Below are 27,622 nucleotides of genomic sequence, written 5' to 3'. Positions count from 1 at the left end.
TACACAAGACAAAAGCTCACAACTTGTTTTCTAGTGAAAACATACATAAGAGTCAAGTAATGTTTTACCCATTAAACCAGCATGCCTATACCCAAGTGCATCTACAAAGTGAAAATGTAAAGAGATGATGTTTTACAACATGATAGTGAAGAATCAGCTAAACAATGACAAATCATTTCTTATTAAGTTTGTGATTTAAGTGGCAATTTTGGATAAAGTTATGGATATATTCAACTATAGAGACGCTTGTACTTGCTAAAAAGAAGGAGGTGTATGAGAACACAGACATTCTAGAGTTTAATCATGACTGAAATGCTCAAGAAATCTGTGTAAATAAGAAAAAAATATGGCTAAAAGGACTGAAAAAAATGTGTCAAAGCAGTCTGAGTCACATCCATTTTTTGATGAAGTAAAATATGTTGATAAGTATTCAGTATGAATCAAAACAGGAAACCAAATGCTTCAGCATTGGGACTATCTCTTACCTTTGTTTTATATATTCCATTGCAAACTCTTTAGAAGTGAAAAGGAAAATTATTTATAAATAAAACAGTTTCAAATGCAGACAGGTTTTCAAAATGCTCAACACAAGACAGGAATTATGCAGATTACTGATAATGCCAATTATTTATTCTTTCATTTCATTATTTATTTTTATTCCATATAAATAATCTCTTCGGAAGAAGAAAAGTATCAGATAGCAAATTCAAAAAAGAACAACAAATTGTTTTTTTAAAGTACTGGAGTAGGGTGAATTTTTGATTTTTTTTTTTTGCCTGACCAATCTGGTGGCCAGCCTAACCAATCTGGTGGCCTTGCGTGACCAATCTGGTCATCTTCTATAATGGAGTAACTGCATCAGTTGACAAGGGAAAACTGATTGATGTCATCTACTTGGACTTCTGTAAGGCCTTTGCCATGGTCCCACGTGACATCTTAATCTCTAAATTGGAAAGATATGGATTTGAAGGGTGGACCTTTGAAGGGTGGATAAGGAATTGGCTTCAAAGGAAAGGTCCTTCAAAGGACGTTTGAAGGGTGGATATGGAGTTTGCCCGGTGGCCACACCCAGTAGTGGTCAATTGTTCTATGTCCAGGTGGAGACTGGTGACGAGCGGTGTCCCTCAGGGGTCTGTCTTGGGACTGGTACTTTTCAACATCTTCATCAATGACATACACAATGGGATTGAGTGCACCCTCAGCAAGTTTGCAGATGACATCAAGTTGATTGGTGCAGTTCAAAGAAGGAAGAGATGCCATTCAAAGAGAGCTGGACAGGCTGGAGAAGTGGGCCCATGTGAACCTCATGAGGTTCAACAAGTCCAAGTGCAAGGTGCTGCACTTGGGTCGTGGCAATCTCAGACAGAAATACAGTCTGGAAGAACTTACTGAGAGCAGTCCTGTGGAGAAGGACTTGGGGGTTCTGATGGGTGAAAGCTCAACAAGAGTCAGCAGTGTGTGCTTGCAGCCCAGAAGGCCAACTGCATCCTGGGTTGCATCAAAATAGTCGTGACCAGCAGGTCGAGGGAGGGGATTGTCCCCCTCTACTCTGCCCTTGTGAGATCCCACCTGGAATGCTGTTTCCAGGTGTGGGGTCCTCAGCACAAAAAGGATGTGGACCTGTTAGAGAGAGTCCAGAAGAGGGCTACAAAGATTATCATAGGGTTGGAGCACCTCTCCTATGAAGAAAGGCTGAGGGAGTCGGAGACGTTCAGCCTGGAGAAGAGAAGGCTCTGGGGACAACTCATTGTGCCCTTCAAATACTTAAAGGGGTCTTATAAAAAAGATGGAGAAGAACTCTTTACTTGGGTAGATAATGGTAGGACAAGGGGGAATGGTTTTAAACTAAAAGAGGGGAGGTTTAGATTAGAAGTTAGTAGGAAATTCTTCACTGTAAGGGTAGTGAGAACAGGTTGGCAAAAGAAGCTGTGGATGTCCCATCCCTAGAGGTGTTCAAGGCCGGGCTGGATGGGGCTTTGGCAAACCTGAGCTGGTGGTTTGCATCCCTGCCTATGGTGGAGGAGGGGACAGGAGGTCAAGTTAGATGATCTTTAAGGTCCCTTCCAACATGAGCCATTCTATGATTCTATTCTATGGTTGTGCTACTGTAATGTTACCTCATAAATTTACATGATCTCCTTGTGTAAGATATATTTGCTGCAAGCTGAAGTTAAAATGGATATATGCAACAGTTCATTATGTGGTTTGAACTCTTAATAAGAAATTCAGAATGTATTAAATGTAAGTAAGATGAGAAAGCCTTAGATTTTGTTCCTTTTGGGCCAACAGTCAAAGAACTTAATGATATGAAGGGCTATTAATTTTAACACAGTCTGGAGACGTTTGAGAAAATAGTTGGTTTATATTCTTGCTTGCATTTGTAGAAACATAACAATAGAGTTGCCTGTATAAATTTTCCTCCATCACTGAAAGTCTGAGTCTCTACCAGAGATTTATGGTTTATGGAGAAGGAACACTCGTTCAAAACAAGCAAAATAGTCAGCTACAGTCTAATTGTTGGACTTCAGCTATTTCTAGTATTAGTATAGGAGTATGTGAAAAATGGTTAGGCAGTAGCTTAGACCAACAACATGAAGAGGGACTGTATGTTAAATGGTCAGGTTTTGAGAAAGAACCATTCTTCAGTGTTAAAGCACTCATAACACAGAATGATTTAAAAATATTTTTTCCCCTAAATCACAGTGCCTTTTAAAGAAGTTTACAAACTGAATATGCAGTGAACAAAGGTGCTCCTGTGTCACACCAGAGACGCTTCCAGCTAAAAATATACTTCATAAATTTTCAGAAAAAAATAAGGAAAAATGGTCCTATTTACTCATGTAAAAGATTCTTGCTTTCACAAGCTAGTTATAGTCTTGATATTACAGATAGCCTAATCAGCGATCACCCTTATGACTTGGAATTTAATCAGAGAGATCTGAGATTTTTAGAGATGATTGATTGTGGTGATGACATTGTCTCAAAGAAGGATGGTGAACTGAATTCCTGAATTCATGTCTGTCTGCATGGTACTGCATGTACCATACAGAGCAGTGAGTGGATACTTTGCTGGTTGGGTGACAAGGAAAAGGGAAATAGGCCCTGAAAGTACTGCTATTAATGAAAGAGAGTAGGGGAAATCAGTGGGAGGACTCCAGATAGCAAGTGTCCAATGTGAGATGTCAGATCTAGCATGAGCTAATGGACTCAACTAGAAGAGAAGATGAAGAGGACAATGGTAGATGTGTGTGTTGCTGGCATGATGATGAGAGATGAGGCAGTGCATAGCAGTTAGTTAGCACAAAGATATTGGCTGTAACAATTGGAATGGGGGAAAGGATAACCCAATAAAATGAGATAGTAAGGTCGGGGTTCAGTTCAAGGTAGAGACACCAAAACATAGCAGTTTGTCTATGTACAGGTGTTTACATATGAGCTTCATATCTGTGCCCCCTCATTGTCAAAATAGAGCTGGTATGCACAGTCAATGAAGTCCAAAGGAAACTCCGCTCACCCTAAATAAAAATCTGTACTTTTCAGTCAAGTTGGTAGGTGTAGAGGAGATGGATAGGCAGATGACAGATGACTGATAGGTTAAATCAAAAATTTATTTATACTTTTGAATTTACTTGAATTTGAAAATGAAGAAATAGAAGAAAAGAGTTTGACATAAAAAAGTAAAGGTTAAGACGAATGGACAATATTGATTGGGGTGGATTAGTAATCTACTAAATTAAATTCTACTTTCAGATCCCAGGAAATTTTAATAGCTGTTTAACCCCCAAATTAGATAAAGAAGTAAGTGTTCACTTTTCTCCAGAGTGGATTTTTTCCTAAAATGGACTAAAGAATTTTAAAAATTAAATTACTGCAATTCTTAGTCAAAATTGAACTTTCTAAAAAAAATAGTTCTGTCATTTAGGCTGAGTTGCCTTTCAATATTAAACTAAGTTTCTATTGCCTTATGGAACTCGTAATTCTTTTCCATGTTCTCTCTCAACGAACAGAATCTGTTAGCAGACCACTCGCATAATATACCTGTAATCATGCAAATCCAAGTTTGCCATGTAATATGACTTTACAGAAAATGTAGCAACCAGGGAATCAGGCTCACAGTGGGCAGAACTATAGTGTCTATTTACAAATAAAAATTGGTTAACAATTTTTCATGTGAAAAAAAAAGAAAAAGAATCATTTAAAATAAGTATTCAAAACTAAACAAATCCATTTATTTTATTCACATTTTCATAAGAAAAAATAAGATTTTTTAAAAAGTCAAGACTTTCTGCAGGAAATTGGAAATGTCTAAAATATTGTAGTTTGTATTGCCAGCAATACATATTGGTAATTCTGTTTATTGAATAACAGTTATGAAACTCAAATAAGCACCATATAAACAAAGAGCAAGAAGCAGTTCTTGCTTCAAAGAACTACCATCTAAGTAGAACTGACAGAGCAGAAGTAAAAGTAATTTTCTGAAACTCACACAGAAGGTCATGACAGAGACAGAAAGAAAAATCAGCCCTTAAAACCTCCTGACCTGCAAAGGGGGCAAGAGCAGTGAGTATCACTAAAGGAAAACAGAAGGAGTCCACAGCATGAAGGCAAAGAAAGCTTGACTTGGTAGAGCTTGTCAATCTTTTGGAAAAAGCATGTGAAAAATTATTCCAAGATGTGCTGGAAGGTTGGTTCAGACTTTGCAAAGAGAAAAGAGCAAGCACTGGGAGTTGCAGATAAAGAAGCTTGGGAACATGGAGAAATGGAGAATTAGTATCAGCAAAAGAACATCGAAGAGCTGACAGTTGAAGAGTGGAGATGGGCCCCTCAATATTGCTAGTCCAGGACTCAAATATTGGATATTGGTTGGATGTTGTCTGAGGTCGAAATGGTGTGCTGGTGGCAGAATGAAGAAGGAGGACTTGGCAGGATGTGCACTGAAATAAGAACATGTAAGTTGGGTAGTTCTGATGAAAACCTGATGGCAGAATCTGATAGGTGATAAGTACATCATAACATGTCTCAGTGAATCAATATGAGTTTCAAATGTGGCAAAATGAATGTCAATGAAAAACTTAAGCTTATGTAGATAATAATACAGAAGCATGGTAAGTATCATTTCCTATTTAAGCACCAATGTCTTTCTAAAATTTTGTATGAGTGAAAATGTGCCATAATAAATCATGAAGTGTAACAGAAAAGACATTTGGCATAAAAAACGTGCACCAAGCCATAGCTGAAACGTGTGAAATTACTCCTTGATCTGACATTAAAACTAAATAAAAATTTCAAATCCCTGTGTGCTATAACAAACGCCCTGTTGTTGGACCTCAGTGGCAAGGTACAGTCATTTTAAGGGATATTAGCAATTTTAAGAACCTTTTCTTTTTCTTCTGCAGGTATTGGAAATTAAAAAAAAAAAAAAAAAGAACACAACATCAATTTTTGAGCAACTGAAGAACCTTAGAAAAAGAGATGTTGCAAGAACAGCCTCTATAACAACCTAAGATCTCTCCCTAAAGTCTTTTATGGTTCACTTCAAGTACTTTGCATTAATGAGCTAAGCAACTCTTAAAAGAACAGCATGACCCAGCACACTATAGTCATTCAATAATCTAGTACTCAAATTACTGTAAAATAATTCTGTTTCTTTAATGAACTGATCTTCATTTAAAATTATTTTAGATTCATTTAAAAAAAATTTCAATATTTGTTGTGATCTCAGTATACAACAGCTATGAGAAAACAAAAACAAAAACATTGACTCCAAGTAACTATGTGATATGTTACTCCATAGATATTGCTTTTTTTTTTTTTTTTTTTTTTTTTTTTTTTTACACTAGTATTCCTTAAGGAGCAGGCAAAGATATAGCTTCATATAAATAATGTGAGAGATTTATAACAAAACTCCTGTGCCCTTGTTATGTTTCAGTTCACTGTAAAATTTACTCCAGGAGATACTTACTCCAGTAAGTGCTGGAATAAGCATCACAAAATCATTCAGACATGTAATTTCTGATGTCAGAAGAGAACGTCAGAATTGCTGCTGAAATAAGGAAAGGATTTTTGGAATATAGCAGGCTTTCAAAATGAAGCCGTTTGCAAAAACCAGGAACAGTCTATACCAAAGCGCTGACCCTACATTTCACACAGCCAGCAACTCCTCGGTGACTCCTTTATCAGCCAAAAATGGCACTGAGGGTTTTTTTTTTCCCTGTTAATATTAACATTAATCAATTCAATGTATTTTGGAAAATTTAAAATAAATCAGATGCAGTATATGAAATACAACTAGTTAATTTAAAATATTTTAAAATGCTTTGAATTAATGAATATCACATGTATGCATTTATTTCTCTATATTTCACAAAAATAAAACAAGTAGCAGTCTTTAGAAATCATTGCTTCTTAACTGGCTGATTTAACTAACAGTGAACTATTAAACAAGGAAAAAAGAACTCCCCAGAAAAAAATGCATTATAATACATCTTTACTTTGGCTTTATTAAATGATTTTGATTCCTGAAACTTTACTAGAGAAAAAATGAAAATTATACTGAGTGCATGTGAGTTTGATGAGATCTGTATTATTTCATATCTCTCTTTGAGTTTGTTGATATACTCCTGTATAACAGCTACAGATCCTCTAAGCATTCTCGGTATTATTTACACTAATAGATGTTAAACCATTAACGATGCAGTACCCCCAAAATCCAGTCATGAACTCGGACAGACACTGATCTATTTTCTCCCTCCCACACCCTGCTTTATCAGACACTATTTTGTTTAAATTGGCTACTAAACAGCATAGCACTGTACCTTTAAATACAAATCAAACAATATTCATATTCCCACGGTGCTGCTAGCTTCCCTTATGCATTGAATTGCTTGTAGATTAAAAGCTCAGAATCTGAAAAGGGATTCTGTTCTGCAGACCAAAGTTCTCCGTAGGAGATGAGGGAGAAGGTCAGTCCCGGAGTCACACACACAACAGGCAGAAAACACACTTGTGATCCTCAGCTTTGGATAGCATCAGAAAGGATAATAAAAAGCAGAAACACATGGCATGCTAAGAACTGGTATCACTTATGGCTTCTAACCAAAGCAGCAATTAAACACCTTTCATCATTCTCCCAAATGCCTGATTTTTCTAAGAACTGAGAGAGACACACACACACAAAGGCAAATCCCCTCTGAGCAGGAAGGAAAACTTAATAACCTACCATTTTCTTTGCACTCTTCTGGAGGTTTAGCCTTTTTCGCAAGTCGTGGATCCAGCCATGATGTTGTCTTTGTGTTATGGCTGAAAAGAAAAGAGATCACTCTGAGCAGACACATACTGAAAGGAATCAAGTTTATTCCTTAAGAAAAAAGGGTTAGTCCAACAAAATTGCAATCGATACACTTAATTTGCTTACTGGTTCTAAGTAGCCCTGAAGGAGGTGTAAGAGTAATTGTGCAAGGCAGCTGTAAATTTGGCAACCTCAGCTCCCTGTCCTCAAAGCAGCTATTTTTATTAAAATCAACTAGAATGTTGCCAAGTTAACCTCATTGAAAATGCAGAACTCATCCAGAGCAAAAGGAATTTATTACAAATACAGTGTTCTCCCATTGAACGAGTGCAGGCGACAGGATTCTGTACCATTCTCACAGTTTTCAGATAGAATTATTTTCATCTTTAACCTGTCCTTTTCATAAGTACAGGTTTGTTATTTCTTGCTAGCAGCACTGGCAAGGCATAGCAAAACTAATGCAAATTACAGCATGCTCATGCAAAGTCTACATTTCTGGACAGAGTGATTAATGATACTTTGTTTAACAAACCTTTATGTCTCCATAGATAATCCTTCTATCATGATAAAATAGATATGCACAAGCTGAATGAATCATGTGGCTCCTTTCTACACTCAGAATAGATCTTTGAGGAATCAGACACGAAATAGCACTGAACTGGTACAAACTGTTTTCTAGGAGAGTATTTTGCCAAATGAATTGACACTTAACACAGCTAATGAGACTTAAAAATAGTATTTTTTCAATGTATACATTTACCATAAACATTTGAATTTGGAGCAATTTTTAAAAAAATATGTTAAGAAAGGAAGACAGTAAAACAGAAAAGGATGTGATCATTACTCTTTTATTTTTTAAGATGTCCTTCTTACAATACCATCATTCAGAGTTCATTCTAACCCATGTTTTATTTATCTGATACATCCTGGGAGGATGCTTGTTCTATACAATTTATATGGTACTGAATTATTTAGATTATTATTAATTTGCCATGTCATTTTAAAGTGTGCTTAAGACACTCTCTTACAAACATTAGCATAAGGTGTATAAAAACAGGGGAACTGGAAAAAAAAGTGGATTAGGATGCAATTGGTAATTGGCAAGTAACTGACTGATAAAGTCCATGTGATTGAAGCATCACTGGTTCCCCCAGGAAAAAAAAAAAAAAAAAAAAAAAGAAAAAAGTCTATTGCCAGTTCTTTCTCTCACCTAGACTCGCTATTTAATCCTTGGCAGGTAACTTTTCCTCTGCCTTGATTTCTCTGTCTCTGAAAACAGAGTGATAGTACCTACCTCTCAGCATTATTACGACAATATTAAATCTTCCTACACATTTTGGATGGAAAAAAAAGGTAGATGAGAGCCATGCATGGATAAAGTGGCAACTAAAATGAAAATTGAGGCATTTAAATTCCTGTTTTAAGCATGTCCTATTCTAAAACACCATTCATGATAGGAGAATAGGATAAATGAAACCCTCACCTACTTTGGCAGAATGGCTACATTTACAGAAGAACGATAAACTAAAGGTAAGGCAAATTTGAAATGTTGCCATCAGCCTGTGCTTGATTGCAAATGTAAGTAAGATGCTTTCTCTAAAGATTTGTCTGCCTGTGGTCTCCTGGAGGGTGTATTTTTATACTGCAGTCACAGCCTAACTGCAGCTTGTGCAGACATACTTGAGCTAGCTTTAAATTAAGTAACGGAGATACTGTCAGCAATGTCATTGCAGCAGTATGGAACTCAGCGTGGGCTGATCAGCCGGGCATGTTCTCAGCTACTTGGGTGCAGCCAGCAGCACACACCAAGCTCTGTACTACCACGAGTGCCCCATTAGCAGTGCCATAACTTAGCGCTGGCTTGGTGTACCTGTGCAAGCTGCAGTCACAACTCTGGAGTATGGGCATGTCTGTGCAATAGCCACTCTCTCCCAGCTACTAATTCTGAATGATTGTAGGGACCCCCACTGGCTGCAGAGACTAAGACGATTCACAGATTGTTTCCTATGGTTTTAAAAGAGCAAAATATATGACTACTCTTGGTAATTTTTGCTGTGATATAAAATGGATCTCAAAGCATTTCACAAAGGAAATAAAAACCATCTCCCCTGTTTTAAAGGTGGGAAAACACAGTCACAGAGACATCAAGGGACTGTCCACCACCATTAAACAAGATAGTGGCAGAGGCAGTGTTAACAGCTGACTGCTGCAAGCTAGCTGTATGGTGTTTTCCTTACAAGACCACACAGCAGCAGAACAAACCATCTCACCAGCCCTGAAAATCTCCTTTACATTTCTTGAATAGGCCTGAAATGAGTTTTCAGGCTTCTGTAAAGACAGGTGGCAAGCTGAAAATAAGCCCAATTCAGCATTATTGTTTAAAAGTGAATTATTTGAATTATATCCTTCAATGTTTTTGTTGAAACCAAGACCAACAACAAGCAAACAGTTATGCTTCCTTTCAGCATAAAAGTGGCTTTCATAAAGCCAGTGGGACCAATGCCTTCCAGCTTTGTGCACTGTGGCCATTCCAAACAAAACCAAAAACAAATAAAAAAACATATTTTTTTTTCCAACAGGGGAATGATCCTTCAGTCTGCAGCACCATTTCAGAGAATGAAGATGGCATATCATCCAGATCAGCTTGAACAGCACTTAATCTCCTCTCCTTCCTGTCTCTCAAACCCATCCAGCCACTTAGAAAAAGGAAAATTTGTCCACTGGAACTTTTATCTGTAACATCCAAAGGAGCAAAGTACCTTTTGAAAATTATCTGTATCTTCTTTACACATCTCCATGCCTGCTCCCTTGCCCTGCCTCTCCACTTTATCATTCATACGGAACACCTATGTATGGCATCTCTTGTAGCAGGACTTTAAATACAGGTGTTCTTTAAAAGACGTGTTCCAATGCAGGGTAAAAATCTCTGAAGACTGTCCCTATCTGAAAGAATGCAGAATCTACCCAGCCTGTCTTCCAGCAACTCTACCACCCCATCAGTGTTGTCCTTAGAGTTAATTGTGTGTGTCTGTTTACCAACCAGGTACACAACAAACACTCCTACAAACAGCACAGACTTGATTACAATTGTTCTGCTCTCAGTAAAAGAGGGAAATCATAGAATCATAGAATCATTAAGGTTGGAAGAGACCTTCAAGACCATCTGGTCCAACCCTCCCCCTACCACCAATGTCAGCCACTAAACCACATCCCTGCGCACCACGTCCAACCTTTCCTTGAACACCCCCAGGGATGGTGACACCACCACCGCCCTGGGCAACCCGTTCCAATGTCTGACTGCTCTTTCTGAGAAGAAATGTCTCCTAATTTCCAACCTGAACCTCCCCTGGTGAAACTTGAGGCCATTCCCTCTAGTCCTACCACTAGTTACCTGTGAGAAGAAGCCGACCCCCAGCTCCCCACACCTTCCTTTCAGGTAGTTGTAGAAAGCAGTAAGGTCTCCCCTGAGCCTCCCCTTCTCCAGACACAACAACCCCAGTTCCCTCAGCCACTCCCCATCGGTCTTGTGTTCCAGGCTCCTCACCAGCTTCGTAGCCCTGCTCTGGGCACGCTCCAGGGCCTCAATGTCCTTCTTGTAGTGAAGGGCCCAATAAGTAGTCCCACATTACAGTGTAGTGGTTTGGTGTACATTTCTACTTCTGTTCTACAGAGGAGATATATTTGGCAGGGTCCTCTTCCAGCCTCCTTTGTGCCAGCTTTCAAGTTGCAGGTTTTGGAGAGATGCCGCTCTTCCCATAGGCTGTGCTGTGCTAGCACATCCAGTGTTGTTCAGAGCAAGAGCAACCTCCTGTTATCTGTCCTCTAGCAAGGACTATAATTGGGGTTAGCCAGCTACACAGACACAAAAGAGGCAGCTTCTTCCCCACATGGATAGGATAGGCTACGAATAAGAGGAAGAGCAAAAGCTTGATGGTGCTGGCTGGCTGAGTGTCACAGGCTGCAGGGACATCTCAGGAAAGATGCCACCTCCCCTGAGTCTTAGGGCTCTGCCTCTTCCCTCTTCAGCTCTGCAATGGACTAGAATTTGTAGAAGCTAAAGGGAGACAATATTTAGCTTCTAACGAGTTCTTAATCTAATTAAAAGAAGCCTTGATGAGAAAGCTTTAACAACGGACAAGAAGACAGAAGGAACAGTAAAATGGCCAAATTAATATCAATGGCAAAAGTAACTTTAACACATATTTGATGCATAAGATGTGCACACTTTAATATTTCTTAAGCACTAAAAATCCTGTGAAATGCACAGTGGATTTTTCCTGTCTGCCTTACCACTAGGTCTAATCATGTGTGTCCTTCTGAGGAGTCTTACAGACAGACCAGAAGGAAAAGGGACTGGGGATTTGCAGATTAGTTATGAATGAGTTGCAGATGAATAACAGAAGCAGTTGTGGAATAAATGCACAAAAAAGCAGTTGGAGCAGTTGTCACTGGCTGAGTGAGAATGAAGTGATGCAGCAAAAGCATCCTGTGAGAAATACAGCTGTGGCTTCACCAGCGTTTTCCACTGGCCATTGTTCCATTACATAATAACCATACCTCGTTATTAAAGGACAGGTTTAGAAAGGCCATGCTCACACAATTTCCATGATCTTGATTAATGGTTAGAATGACTGAGCTGAGAGGTGGATGCTGGAAAATCAACCAGGTATGCCTTAGAATCTATCTTAAAATCAACAACAAATTCCCAGTTTTGGAACCCTTCAAGGCAGTGAATGAAGGATCTCATTGTTTTTTCTTCATGAAGGTGGAGCATGGGAGTAGCATAACATTTTAAAATTCATCTTAATTTATTACCTGCTGTACAAAATAGAAACAATTTTAGGCCTGAGGTGTATTGTAACTCTGAAGAATAATGTCAAAAAACCAAACAAAACCTAACAAATCAAACCCAGAAATGATTAACATTGTAGCAAAAATAAATACAATAATTATCATAAAATTAATTTAAATCCTCATTGCCTAGTACTCTTTTTATTGCAATCAGTATCCTCTTATATCAATTATAGACAATTCTAAACTTATGTAAAAAAAGATTTTTCAGCTGATTTAAACAGAGTAAAAGAACTCTCATAATACTTTCCAGAAACACTGACTCAACCTCTTGCTCTTCTACAGCTTCTCTTTGTAAGTCTGCTTTTAAAATTTTGCAGACTCTTTATGTCCAAGATACAAGACCTAGGTACTAGCACCAGAGCTTCTCCAGAAATCTCACTGGATATTCACCCGTGCCACTAGGAATTAAAAAAGGAAAACAAACAAACAAACAAAAAAAAACCTAACCAACCAAACAAGAAAACCAACAGTGGGAGTGTGGTTCTTCTTACTTAACAATATATTATCTCACTATTATAATTATCTGTTACACAGTATATTAACTTACTTAACATTTTTAATATGATGGATTTGTGTTAACAATCTGTCAGTTTAAAGCATCTTGATAGATAAAGTTTCCTGTACTAATAAAGCCCTCAGAAAATCTCTTGAAACATTTTTGAAGGGAATATAGAAAGGGCTTACTGACAGTAACAGCTTTAATGTCTTTTGAAAACACTGCAACCTATTCTAGATTGTGACTCTTGCAAGGTATGTAATTTGCACGTTATTGTGAGAGGCATTTCAAAATGGGTGTTTACCAATGTGCTGCTTCAGTGTATTTGGGGATGGCACATATGGGTTTGTTTGGGTTTTTATTGTAAATACATTACATTCAAGATGGTCCTCAATATAACAGCTTGAGCAAAGGAGAGTATATGAGACAGAGAAAAACAAAGTGCACTGTAGGCCACCTGACTTCCAAATTAAAATGCTTACTCTTTTCCTCTTTATTTATTTATTTATTTTTATGCCTAAGATTTGTACATCTGCAGAGCTTTTCAGACAGAACAATAATGATTTTCAAATAATTTTTATGTAGGGGGACAGTGGCAGGAGAGCAGAACAATAAAATGGCAGTTTTGCAATTCATCCTTTGTGGGTTGTTTCCCAAAATTCTTGCACATATGTAGGGACAGATACAGAAGGGAATCCTCCTCTGGCTATGATTTGAATGAGAGCAGCTATGACTGCTAATTCGTGTTGCACTTCACACTGTCGGTCTTTGTTAGGTGTGCTGGGAGTATGAGGTTCTTAAGAGATGCAAGTCTAAGGACGCCCATCCTGTGAATTCCAGATGGCCTTGGGACTTGATAAGCACTTATATACTTGTCTCGAACCCGGTGGTGGTGCCTCTAGGCATTTGTAGGAGCAGAAGATGCATATGTAAGATTTCTGAAGGAATATATAAATGCCTAAAGTCTTCTGTGGTGATTTCTGCTGTTTAAGGCGCTCTTTTTGACTTAGCTAGGTTCTGACAAAGAATGGGCTTTTCATGTGACTTCAGCCATCTGGAAATTATGCAACTAATTGTGTAGGATTCCTGTCTACTCAAGGGAGAGGCACCTGTACAGAATAACTTATCTTACCTGTCTTAGGGTGGGACTAGGGACCTAAACATATGCTCTTAGTATCATATGTGTCTCTATGCTGTCTCTCAAATGGCTTCCAGCTACCATGCAGTAAGGGCATTGGGTTTGTGTCCAATCTGCCAGGTGCATGCAGATGGCTTGAGTTATTACTATACATCTACAGTAATGCTTTGGCTCAGATCAGGATTCAAGTGAGTCTCCCAGTTATCTTCGTTTACACACTGAGCATCCTCCCAACTGTTAATCTTCTTACACTTGAGTTTAAACTAGATGACATACCTCAAGAGCTCACTGCAAAGAGCCAGTGGATGTGGATGCTGGATCATCAGCTGGGTCATCAGCACCAAGCATTTCAACACCATCAGCACCAGACACTCTGCAGTCTGCTGATATTGCTGATGTAGATATGGACAGGATTTAGACTCAAAGGAATCCACAATGGTTTTAACTCAAATCATGGTGATGAACTGAATCCCTGCCAGGGGTTAAAGTCAATTAAGTGCACTCCTAGAGATCAACTTTCTTTTTAGTTTTGTCTGAAAGTAATCTAATTCATGTACTCTTAGATGTGAACCAAACCACAGTGAGTGGAGACAAGCAGATTTTCTTCAGAAGGGTACTCCTGACAAAAATCTACACGCTACTGCAGATGCATCCTTGAATATCCTAAGGTATCTTTACTGGTAAAAGCACCTACATTGTGGCAGACAAATTTTGCCCTTATCTTAGAACAGGACAAATCAGCTTCTGGAGGTAATTATCTCTCTCTATTGACTGCAGAAAAAGTCTTGGCAACTGGTTTATACTAGATACCTAATGCTATGTGGCAATCCAGGTGAACTGAATCTTCTAGTTCATTAAATGCAAATGAGGTGAAAACTTATAATACCACTACACTTGTCAGAGGAAAGGTGTTGAAAGAGGAGTTCTGCAGAGCAGCAGAGACATTTGGGGGAAAGACAAGAAATTAGAAAGTGAAGAAAGACAACAGGAGTTGAGCTGGCAGTTTGGCCTGGATGTCAGCATAGACTAAAAAAAATCAATTGAGAGCAAAAGAAATATATCACTAGTACAGGTTGAGAATGTATTTAGAACAGAAAAATACAAAAGAAGAAAAAAAATCAGCATTCCCCAAGTTCTTTCAAGTTCTTTCCAGTTCCACCATTCCCTCATTCCAAAGTAATTTGTCACAAGGCAAAAAACTCGTTGCAGTAGAAGAAACCGAGAGTGATCTTTTCTGGTGCTTGTCCCACTGCATGTCATACTGAAGATCAAAGACTAGATGTGATAGTTGCTATGCCAAAACTAACCAACTCAATACACTATACAAAGATGGAAAGAGAATTATGGACTTTTACGATCAAATTCACATGAGCTCTGATGATTCGTAACTGTCCAGACAATAAAGTCACACTGATACAAGACAGCTTGTTTCTCAATGAAGAGGAGTCCTGTCAGAAGTCAATATTTAAACAGAAAGTGAAAAAAGTCCTTAGAAGGTTTATCTAAATTGCTAGTAAATTAAACTATCAGAAATAATCATGAAATTAAAACATGGTGATGATACATTGATTCATAACATAGTTGCAAAAGAGCCAAGCTAGCTCATAAAAGATTGGGCGGTTGTTGCAGGATATGGAAGTAATCTTGAGCAGAAGTATACTGCACTTTTAGCAGTACTTTCAGCGTCTTCTAGTATGAAAGATAAAGGTATCAAATGTAATTGTGTAACCAGTTAGTGTTAACTAATATACCCTCCTATTTGATGGTGAACTGATGGCGCAAACAGGAATCAAAATAAGCACGACGTTAGGATAAACATGCTGTTCTTGCAATCAAAAGACCTTCTTACCTTAAAAATTATTAAGAAGAAATACTGATCCTATTGAAGCCAGTAGCAATATTCTTAGAAACAAACTAGGTCAGGTTTTTTACTTCTCCAATTTGTAGCTGTACTTCTTTTCAGGTAACACCTGAAATAGTACCAGCTGTATTCAAAACCTTAATGGCTGTTTTTTACTGTGAAGAGGAGAGTCCTTGGCAGAGACCTATTTTATAGCTGTTTTGTAGTCTTTTATGGTGCTCTCATAAAAAATCAGCTTTAACAACTAAAAGAGATACTACAACAGGTCCAAAAAGCAATGCTGACTGTAAGATCAGGGAAGTAGGTGTTAATGGAGGAAGAAACTTTGTATGTGTGAGATGTACTGTAAAGTGGTTTGGTAAACCTCATATGGCCAAATTCTCCTAAAAATCATCATCAGGAGTCAAAGAAGATGATCCCTTATAGATGCATTACAAAGGTTTAAGTTTATTTTAGACTTTCCTCCACTAAGAAAACTATCACTAATGTAGAATTATGAAAAATTTGCTTTGAACGACAAGGTAAATAGATTTTGTTATGGGTTATGTAATGTCCTTGAGAATATTCATTAGCACTTAGTTGTAGCTCAGCTTGATGACCTGTAGCTCTTCACAGTTTAATGTCTTATTCTCCCTGCACCCCTTCCAGAGACCTCTGCTCCTTAAGTGGATAGAGGGCTGGAGAGGGAGGCAAAATCAATTCTATATTTTGGAAACGAGTATCATAATAATCATAATAGACCATCTCTATGGGATGGACTATGACATAATGATGGAAGTGATGGATTTTGAGAGCTGGTGAATACTGGGATTAAGGGTGACTGCACATGTTGGCAGATGCACTGAGACTTGATTCTTTTGTACACCCTTGCACTGGGACGACTCAGCAAGCATGAATTTCCCGAGATCTAAAAGAGCCAAAGTCTCCTGACTTTGCGAGGACAATACAAGACTCCAATGTTTAGCACATGGTTTAAGAGTAATTGGCAAGGTCAAGTCTGAAGGCTATGGGGAATTTCAGCCTTTCCTTAACCCCGTGAGAAGGAGAAACTAAAAATCAGTGACAGCTACAATTTATTTAAACACACCAAAGCAGATCACACTCATCAGCCCCGTTTAAAGTAGGGAAGAAGGAGCAGAACTGAAGTCTTTTTGGAGGTGTTCCAATTTATATACAGTGTTTTAATTATTGCATGTTCTCATTAGCATATGTTCTAAATGAAAGCAAATGTTGTAGATGGACTCCTATTTGTGTTGTGTGTGCCTATATTTAAAAATTCAGATCCATATGTAAGGGAGGCTGGACACAGCCCAAGAAATGTAATTAAGTAGATCTTCCTGAAAAACAGTGCTAAGTATTATGCAGTAAGAAGGGATGCTCTTCCTGTTCTGTCTTTGAATGCTAATATAGGTAAACATAGGGTCATGCACTTATGTCAAAAAACGGAAAGAAATGAAGAAACAAACCTAGTCATGCTCTGAAATACAACCATCCTCTGAATTATCCAGTGAATCTGTTGACTGATTTTTCTTGTTAGAGCTTGAGGCAGAGGAAATTCCTTACAGTGTGCTTTACAAAATGCTAACTGGGCCATTAATGATTAACAAATAAATACCGTCTACAGACAGTTATCTTTCTTCTGAAGACACTCCTTCTCACTGTAAATCTGCCACATTACTTCTGATGGCAGTGTTGATAAATGAACTCACAGAAATTTTAGAGATCAGTTTGAAATGAATGAAAATGCTCCCATTTAATCTAAGACCATTACATATACCTGTGACAACCTGGAACTTGAGACAGCTTATGGCTTGAAGTCCTTAAGGTTCAAAGGCACAATTCAAAAGAGCCTCATTTAAAGTAATAAAATATGCTGTCTAGTATGACTTTTTTTTTTTTTTTTCACCCATTGTGATCTACACTTTAAAAATGTTTGTTTTTCATGTATTATTTAATAATCTAGTATAATCTTTACTACTGTTCAGGGAGATGTTGTTAGACAAATAGGTTTTTGTTGTCTTTTTATCTTTTCGTTTTTTTTTTTTTTTTTTTTTTTTTTTTTTTTTTTGTGAAAGCAAATGGAGTCTCTTTATGCCATTAACCAAAGTGACTTGTAAACAAAGAGGCAATTTAGCAGCATCCCCATGGCATTACATTCCAACTTAACCCTGTGAAGACTGAGCAATGTGAAAACTGAAATGATCAAAGAATTGTTACTTTACTGGGATTCTAGTAAATAATTTGTTATTTTTACAGATGTGAGATTACACTTATTTGCAATTACATTATTCAAGAATATAATTCCAAAGGCAAGGAGCCCTTACAACAGTCTTGCTATCCAGTTTGTACCTCTGACTGATTTCTCTGCTTTACATAACATCCATTTACTGGAAGTGAATGATGTGCGTTGTCAGAATGGTTGTTTAAACCAGAGCTTTTCCAGGAAAGGAAGTAAACTGTAACATCAAAGGAATTTGAGAAATTGGAATGGGTACTATTGTAGAGTGTCTGGGTTATTTTTCTTCACAGTATTTTTTGCAAAATATATATTTATTTCCTATTAAATTGCCTGCCTCAGTATTTGCCACTCTCACAGCTTGGTGTGTTAGTGATTTGCTCCTCCCTCCACCCCAAACACATATCACAGGTTTTTGTTACATCATATAAAACAAAAGTACCACATAATTCAGCCTGCTCTCTGTCAGAACATTCAGTATCAACAGAAAAATTAAATATGATAGTGAGGTAAGAAAGAAACAAAGGTTTGGGCTAACCCTGAAGTCATCCTATTTCTTCTCTGCTTGCTTGGGCAAAGTTACTATAATTATTTGTTTTCTATAATAAGCATATTTTTGCCCTTTTCAGCAGACACTTATGTATTAACAGTTACCACTCTTTTCAGCTTTACATATGCCAGAAGCTATAGTTGGTCATGTCAGTGTTTATGAAAGAATAATGTACAAAAACTTTATTCTTATCATGTTTGTGCTTCATGTTATTGTAATAAAATTTTACATGAAATAAGGGACTTAAAACAGAAGTGAAATAGCCAAATGTTATTTTTACCTACTAGTGATCAGAATAATGGCTAATGCTCCAAAGTGTTTGAGGCAGTTCTTTAAAGTAAATATAAATGCTATTGCTTCCTCTTTTAGTAGTTTTGTACTGATGAATATATTGGCTTTTCCTTTCTCTCATTTATTTATTTATTTATTTATTTTTAAACACAGGCTAATATAAACTCACTCATTTGCTCTGTTCTTACTCTGGTAACGTGTATTAATGACTGCACTTAGGAAAGAAAGAACTTTCATATGCATTCATTCAATGAGTTGTCTAATTAACAACAGTAACAACAGGTACTTACAGCCTACCAATGGGGAAAAGTTCTATATGTAATTAGTCCTCCTCATTGTCCACTTATCTCTTTTATCATTTTTAAATACAAAACAGCCTCCCTCTACTGTTTGTTGGGTAGTTTTTAGCCTTCCTATTTTTCTTTCCTTAAATTCGCAAAAGTTCAAGCCTCTCCCCTCTGTCCATAGAAGTGTGGAAGAATCCAGTGACTGAACAACTCTCCCATTGGCATCAACACAGCAGAAAAGCTTTGCTTTAGACAGTAGACACAACAGCTTTACTTGCTGCTATCAAAGTACTAAAGTCTAGTTTCCTATCTTAAAAAAGAACAGTATGCTTCAATGTTAGTTGGTAATGTAGGGATTACTACCAGCTCTCAGGAGCCTTGACAGCCAGAACATTCCTAGTATTTTAATGAGGAATGCAATGTTCCACTCAACCATACAAACCATTTCACCACCCAGTTAAATACAATACATCTACTAGAAGAAAAATTAATAACACTCACTCAATAAAGTAGACTTCCCCTTTTTCTGTATAAGCCATTTCCCAGTTATCAGGTAATGGGCCCAAGTCATCATTCTCCTCCGGTTTTGTCTGCTTTGTTACATCCATATCCTCCTTTGCTTCTTCAGGCTGAGTATATCCTGGTGCAGGGCACGGTTGGGTGGAAGATACTTCACCTGAGACACCTGTACTCTTCTCTTCATGTTCACTTGATTCTACAAGAGAATAAGCATTACAGGTTTTTGCTATCTAAGTTAATGGTGGATGATTTACTGGATGCAAGTCTTCAACTAATATTTTATGAACTGCAAGTCTTGAAATAAAGAGAAAAACTATGTTAGGTTTATACAATGACCCTGATGATGCATTTTATCTGGAACACAATAAAAGAAAATAAAGCAATAAAAACAAATGGAAACAAGAAATTAATAAAAAGTTAAGAAATAACCCAAAGAGTTATAGCTTGTTGTATCCCAGGAGTCCTTTCAGATCAGGAGTTAACACCAAGCAGAAGGCAGCCTCATATCCAGCAATGTTACTGTCTTGTGTCTCATAACTTTTCAAAATAGAGACTCATAAAGCAAATACCCTGTTTTTTTATGGAAAAAATATAATTTTAAATTAAAACAGTAAATGCATTCATTGCTTCAAATAAGTCCATAGGTAAAGAAATCAATATGACATTCATTAACTGATAGTAGTCTATTAGACATATATGAACATATATTGTGATTTCATTACCCATATAATCTGTGGGAAGCTTAATATTCCACAATTCCAAATGCCTCCTATACCAAATGGGATTCTGTCTCATCGTGACCCAGAACACATGCAGGAGGGAGCTTTCCTTTCCTAAGTCTGTTTTCAGGGTTTGATCTTTCATTCTTTATAGAGTTTACTTTCCATAAAGTCAGAAATCCAAAAAAGTGGCATCCACTACCATTATCAGTTCCCACAGTCCACTCCATGTACATTTAGCTATGTGAGTGTGGTAAAACATAGCAATATTTGTTAAAATGTCTGCTTAATGTAAAAATAAGACAAAACAACAAAGGTACCTCAAAAATCTCAGCTAAACGGGGAGAGGATGTGCAATATTAAGAGTCTGAATATGCCTTATCCACATTGTTGAACGATGTCTTTACTACTGCTAGTTCAAATGAGGGACGCTTGAGAGAACTTGTCCTGCTAAATCCTTCATCCTTGGAGGTGAATACATTTGGCTGGCTGGTCTACTAAGCATGTGCTTATAAACTGCATTTTATCATATGGCCTATCTAGGTACTATTTATTGAAAAAAATGGGTCAGGAATGGGTTGGGAGCCTGTTGCCTCCATGGACAAGGGAAGGTCTTATCCTTGGTCCTCGGATGCTTGTTCTATGCTGCACTTTGATTTCACTGAAGTAGAGAGACCCCTATATTTTATCAATATGCAACTAAAATAAGTCCACAGTTTGAACACATTGACTGAATCTCTACTGACTATGATGGGATCCTACTCAACACCAGTTGAAATCACCAGTGAAATTGTGGTGGATTTACCTGGTCTGGCTGCCAGGTGCCCAATGCTGCTCTCTCATTCCCCCTCCTCAGCAAGGCAGGGGGAAGAAAATAAAATGAAATACAATGGAAGAACTCATAGGTCATGATGAAGGAAAGGAATATTGCTCACCAACTACTATCACAGGCAAAACAGACCTGACTTGGGAAAATTAATTTAATTCATTACAAATTAACAACAGATTAGGATAGTAAGAAACAAAAACAAAACTAAAAACACCTTCCCCAAGCCCTCTCTCCTTAGCATGCTCATATTCAATTCCAGTCTTTCTACCTCCTTCCTACAAGCGGTGCAGGGGAACAGGGAATGGGGGCTACAGTCAGTCCCTAACACTTTGTCTCTGCTGCTCCTTCACGGTCACTCTCTGCACCTGCTCCAGTGTGGGGTCCCTCCCAGGGGATGTTGTCCTTCCCAAACTGGTCCCCCACAGGCTGCAGCTCCTGCAGCCAAAAACTTTTAAAATATATTTCAGCAATGTAGTCTACCATAATGTTGAAGATGGCAATTTTTAAAATAAACTAATGTATGTATCCAGAGCACAGAACTATGCAGAGACTTGTGTGGAACATGTAGCACATAGAAGACAACTTGTGTGAAAAGATCTAATTCATAATGCTTAAGACAGCAAGAAAAAAGCAACAAAATATTAACAACAATGGTCTTCAAAAATGGAGATTTTAGTACACTCAGAGAATTAGCAAGTTTGACATTATGGCAATCATAAGGAAGGGGAAAAGGACTTCAGGAGAACTGGTAAAGATTAAGTAAACAATACTAAAATCACAAGCACAAATTGTCCTAACAAAAAAGAAAAATAGTAAGTATAATCGGAGATCATTTTGATTAAGCCCTAATTTTTCAGTGGTCTGGTACTTGATAAGTAATTGTACAAAATGTTAAAAAGTAGATTAAATTGTTAAGCATGAACACAGAAAAATAATACAGGCATATAACAACAAAGTAGAACAGCCAATCCAGAAAATGGGATACAGTTAGGGGCATTAAAAGTAACAAGAAAACTTTCTGTAAGTGCATTAATAAGAAGAAGATCCAAAGCATATTAATTCCACTGTGTGGGAAGGAAGGAAAGCTAATAATATATGACACATATGAAAACACAAAGCAGTTAGTGCTTATTTTGCCTCAGTCACTACTGCAAAAAGATTACCTATGATTAAATGACTAACATAATTAACGGCAGCAATAGGGCTAAAGAACTCAGATTAGAGTGGGCAGAGAACAGGTCAGGTACAATTTAGATGAAGCAGCCATTTTCAGTTGGCAGAGACTGATGAAACAAAACCTAGGCTACTGCATGAACCAATGAAGCAGACTCATGGCTAGTAATGACTAAACCTTTGAGACTTTAAGAAGAAAAGAAAGTTAGGAAATACAGACAGTCTTGGTTTCAACAAAGTACCAATGATTTAGGTTTTTAGTTTTATATTCTTAATTTCTGAGCACCTACTGTCCTTCCAGAATAATTTCCTTAATTATGTTGTTTTGTAAAAAAGGAGAAGACCAATGAAACTGTAACTTCATGTCTATCTATTTTTAATTCCTAGAAGGATGTTGGAACCAGCAGTCAAACCACCAACACCAACAAATTTTTTTTTTGAAATGTGAATTTGTTTGTGGGAGGAAATGAATTTGCAAGAGACATAAATACAAGTTTTGCTTAGCTGTATCCCACAACAGAGCAATAGGATCCACGGGGAGCTGAAGTCACCTTCTTATCTACTACTCCCAAGTTTTCCTTCCTTCGGCTTTTCAAAGTATGTTGCATCTGTCAGCTGCAAAATGCCACAATCATCAATAAAATTGCAAGATGAGGAGCAAATGTTTAGGCAGAAATTCCTAGCAAAAATACAATGGAGATGTAGGAATGCATGAGGAATGTCTAAGCATTATCCTCAGTCAATAATAACACTATTCCAAAAGGAAAGCAAGCATCATAATGGGTAGGAAGTGTAAGTATATGCAATACAGATCCTTCTACCTTCAGCTACAGTAGGGTTTCAGCAGAAATACTGTGCCCAGTTTCAATAATTCTGTGGCAAGGAAGGTGGGAACCAGTCCAGAGGGCAGCAACAGAGCAACAAAAATGATCAGAAATATGGAAAGATAAAAAAGATTTGTTGTTGTTGTTGTTTAGTCTGAGGGGAAAAGACTGATGGATAGGGAAAGCATTTTCAAATATGTAAAACAGAGAGGATACTGAGGTCTCCACATCCCCTGAGAAAAGGATGGTGGAATTGCTGATAAATTCGTTGGGTTTGGTTTTCATCTCCTCAAAGTAAAAGTGAATCTTCTTGTGTTTCAGGCATCTTTGACAGGTTTGTGAGTTGTATTCTTGAGGCTACCCACAGTCTTGACCACATCTCTATTACAGGAATGCTGCTGTACAGATTACATTGAGGACAAGATAGGAGGCTACATGGCACATATGACCACAGTAGAGCAAATAAATTTGGATCATAGTTGCATCATACACAATGCTAATGATCAGCCCATTGGTCTAATACTGCAAAGGCAAGTTGACATTGCTGTGTCTTAGGATTTTAGCATGATAACTGTGATAGGTGCTCTTTCTCAGGATCTTATTTTCTGTAAGTCTAATGAGGTCATATTCTTGGCTTTTGATATCTATATTAACAAAATGACAGAAAAAAAAAAGAAAATTAAACCTTAAGAATTAAAAGAAATATTTTGAGACTGCCTTAGATAGATATTGCTATCCAAACATAGTGAAAAAGAGGAAACAGATGCTTATTTAACAACTTAAAATATAATTATTTTAAAGCCAATCTCATTACTTATTAATTCCTGGAGCATATTTTTTAATAGTGTGCTTTGGTAATAAAGGAGAAAGCATCCTGATGAACACAACACAAACAATTAAGGAAGAATTGCCTAATGCCATTTAATAACATTTAGTTTTACACAATGGACATTCTAGTTACTGGTTATCTGGAGTGCAGCACTATGGTGTAATTTAATCTTTTGCTATGTGTCTATCCTTCATATATTCCAGGAAGGGTACATATTCACCTTGATGTTGTTTGTTTGTTTATTTTCCTGTTAATATATATTCATACAAACTGTTTGATCTGTTTAAAAAAAAAAAAAAAAAAGGTGTGCTTTAAACGTACAAATAAAACTTGAAATACTATGGTAACATGCTATAAGCACAAATATTTATCTTCAGATAGCATCTGATATAAAAACAGATCCTAAAAATGTACCATAATATATATCCAGAAATATTTTTTGTCACTGAAAAAAACAATTGATTTTTCATCAAGTGAAATAACCTACTGTCTCATTACAAAACAGATTACATGGCCTAATTTTCAAAAGGAATTTAGTACAATATCTCAACGGTTAGTGTCTGTGAAGTGACAGAATAGGTGCCAGCAAAGCGCCAGCAAGTTATTGCATATGTGGAATACAACAAACTTTGGGGAAAAGGCAATGTGCATGTTAAAAATAACTACATATCTTTGAATACTGTAAGTCCATCACTGTAGTACTCTGACTCCAAATATCAGCAATTACAAATTTTACTGGTTGAGATGATATATTCTCTCTACAGCTCTTACACAATATATTGACCATGTATTGAACCTCAAAGTGCATAAGTCCGTGGGACCTGAAAAGATGCATCCAAGGGTCCTGAGGGAAATGGCAGATGAAGTTGCTAAGCTACTATTCACCATATTTGAGAAATCACGGCAGTCTGGAGAGGTTCCTACTGACTGGAAGAGGGAAAACCTAACCCCGTTTTTAAAAAGGGGAAGAAAGAAAACCTGGGGAACTACAGACCAGTCAGTCTCACCTCTGTGCCTGACAAGATCATGGAGCAGACCCTCCTGGAAACTATCCTAAGGCACATGGAAAATAAGGACAACCAACATGGCTTCACTAAGTGCAGATCATGCCTGACAAATCTGGTGGCCTTCTATGGCAGGATTACAGCATTGGTGGATAGGGGAAGAACTACTGATGTCATTGACCTAGATTTGTGCAAAGCATTTGACACTGTCCCCCATGATATCCTTGTCTCTAGGCTGGAGAGACGGAGGTTTGATGGATGGACCACTTGTTGGATAAGAAATTATCTGGATGATTGCACTCAAAGAATTATGGTCAACAGCTTGATATCCAGGTGGAGATCAGTGATAAGTAGATTTCCTCAGGGGTCAGTATCGGGACCGGTGCTGTTTGACATCTTTGTCAGCAACACGGACAGTGGGATTGAGTGCACCCTCACCAAGTCTGCCGATGACACCAAGCTGTGTGGCGCGGCCGACACTCAGGAGGGAAGGGATGCCATCCAGAGGGACCTGGACAGGCTTGAGAGGTGGGCCTGTGTGAACCTTATGAGGTTCAACAAGGACAAGTGCAAGGTCCTGCATCTGGGCTGGGACAATTCCGAGCACAAACACAGGCTGGGTAGAGAATGTATTGACAGCAGCCCTAAGGAGAAGGGCCTGGGGGTGTTGGTTGATGAGAAGCTCAACATGAACAGGCAACATATATTTGCGTCCCAGGAAGCCAACCATATCCTGGTCTCCATCAACAGAAGTGTGGCCAGCAGGGTGAGGGAAGTGATCATCCCTTTCTGCTCTGCACTTGTGAGACTCCACCTGAAGCCCTGCATTCAGTTCTGGGGCTCCCAACAAAAGAAGGACATGGAGCTGTTAGAGAGAGTCCAGAGGAGGACCATGAGGATAATCAGAGAGGTGGAGCAGCTCTCTTATAACTACACTCCCTGATAAAGAGTCCCTCTCTTGCTTTCATCAAACATATCAATGGATACCAACTTATTTTTAAAAAATCTTACGGCTCTTGGTTGCTGTGTATTTTATGTTCTTGCCTCTGGCTGCCTTTGTTGTGCAATAATAAAAGAGCAAGCTCAGACTGTTCCCCAGGATTGCTGCACCTTGTGTGGTGATTGACGGCACTGGGACTCTAGCCTTTTGCTTCATTATCAACCTAAGGCATGGAATGATCATTTTGAAGCTCTGTGTCATATCTTATACCTCAATTAATTTGAGCCTGCCAGAACTTTCATTCTCTGGGTGCAATTTATCATTGCTCAAGTAATGTCAGAATAATAGACATACATAAACATTCTTTCAACATTAAAGTGGTTCTTTTGGAGTTTGGATGATAAACAGTCAGAAGTGTGAAGCAAATGTGATGTGACCAACACAGTGTCAGTTCATGATGCTGCTTGTGAAGGAGACTGACTTAATTCTCTGCAGACAGAAGTAGCAAAAACAGCAAAATCTGAATGTCTGACAAGCATGTTGCAATTTGACCAAAGTATCTTTTTACCACTTTTGTCAAGCCATCAGTTTTACAAAAACCTTTGATTTCATTGCAGTGTCCATCAGGAAAGGTTTCTCAGGTGCAAGACTTCTCATCTAAACCAGTGAATGGCAGATACCCAAACTAGAACAGCCAGAAGTACAGTAATGTGGGCAATTGCATTAAGTGTGAGAAACCTAACGCTAACTCTAGACTCGGTCATTTCAACAGCTAATTTATAAATTGTGTTTATCTGAGTCTGCTTCACAGATATTAGGATTTCTCATTTAAATTTAACCATCTAGGCTCCTGTCTAGCTGTCTGATGAATTAGACATTCTGGTTTGCAGAGGTAGTACCTTAAAATGAGTATCTGAAACAGCTATGCTCTCTTACTCTTCCAAAGTGCCTCTTGCACCATTATATCAAGAAAGCATGGGCAAATAGCTCTAACAAAGTATAAGGCATATAGGAATATAATTGACTGTGCATTCTATCTCCCTGTAAATACTATTGTATGATGAGAGCGCTTGATTCAGGATGAAGGACTGAGTGTGCTCCATCCTAAAATGGCCAAAAACCTCATCCTAAAGTGAGAAGGCTTTCTGTTGTGTTGTGGGCTGAGGACAAGTAACAAAAATCAGAAAGAAAAAACACATTGGACAGCACAAGTTAACAAAAAGACGATTACTTATCATTCTTGAAGATCCCCAGTCCCATATACAGATGGGACAGTCCCATATACAGGTGGGACTGTATATGGTACAGTCCCATATACAACTGTCTGAGGGAAATCTGATGGTCTGTGAAGCAAGGTTTTAATGAAAAAATGATTGCTACTAATAAAGCTCAACAGAGGCCTAGATCATCTCAGCAGACACTGAATGGTGATCTGAAAAATCAGACCCAAAGCGTAAAGATCTCTGCAACTAAAGATGTTGTCTATTGGTCTGATAAAATCAGGTTTATTGTCTTTGGATTTATCATAGACCTGCTACCGCTTCAGCCTTGCAGTCCTAGGTGTTACAGCAGTCCTTTGCCTTGACAGCACTCTGATACCTTTGGCAGTTAATATGTTAAATTGCTGAGCATCTGTAAAAAATGTATCAATGTTTCAAATGTCCTAATAGCCCTGTATTTAACATAAAAGCTCTCCTTAGAAGTGAGACATTTCAAATAGAACACACTTTCTAAAAAAAATGGAAGTAACAAATATCATGCCATAGTTGCTTCTTTGGTAAGAA

The 27,622-nt window shown here is 37.8% G+C and overlaps 1 protein-coding gene across 13 annotated transcripts in view; it reads right to left on the bottom strand.

Annotated features, from left to right (window-relative positions):
• MAGI2 (membrane associated guanylate kinase, WW and PDZ domain containing 2) overlaps window positions 1–27,622 on the bottom strand; it is a 774,790-nt gene that overhangs the window by 239,898 nt on the left and 507,270 nt on the right. For all 13 annotated transcript variants that reach the window (XM_040548715.1, XM_040548725.1, XM_040548731.1 and 10 more), the window contains 2 exons: window positions 19,503–19,716; window positions 7,220–7,299 (listed from right to left, as the gene is read on the bottom strand). In XM_040548715.1, coding sequence (XP_040404649.1) covers window positions 7,220–7,299; window positions 19,503–19,716 — 294 coding nt within the window. The remainder of the gene's footprint in view (window positions 1–7,219; window positions 7,300–19,502; window positions 19,717–27,622) is intronic.

Source organism: Cygnus olor, chromosome 1, assembly GCF_009769625.2.
Source record: "Cygnus olor isolate bCygOlo1 chromosome 1, bCygOlo1.pri.v2, whole genome shotgun sequence".
NCBI lineage: Eukaryota > Metazoa > Chordata > Aves > Anseriformes > Anatidae > Cygnus > Cygnus olor.
Note: the sequence above shows the minus strand (reverse complement) of the source record. Positions and strands in the feature narration are given on the sequence as shown.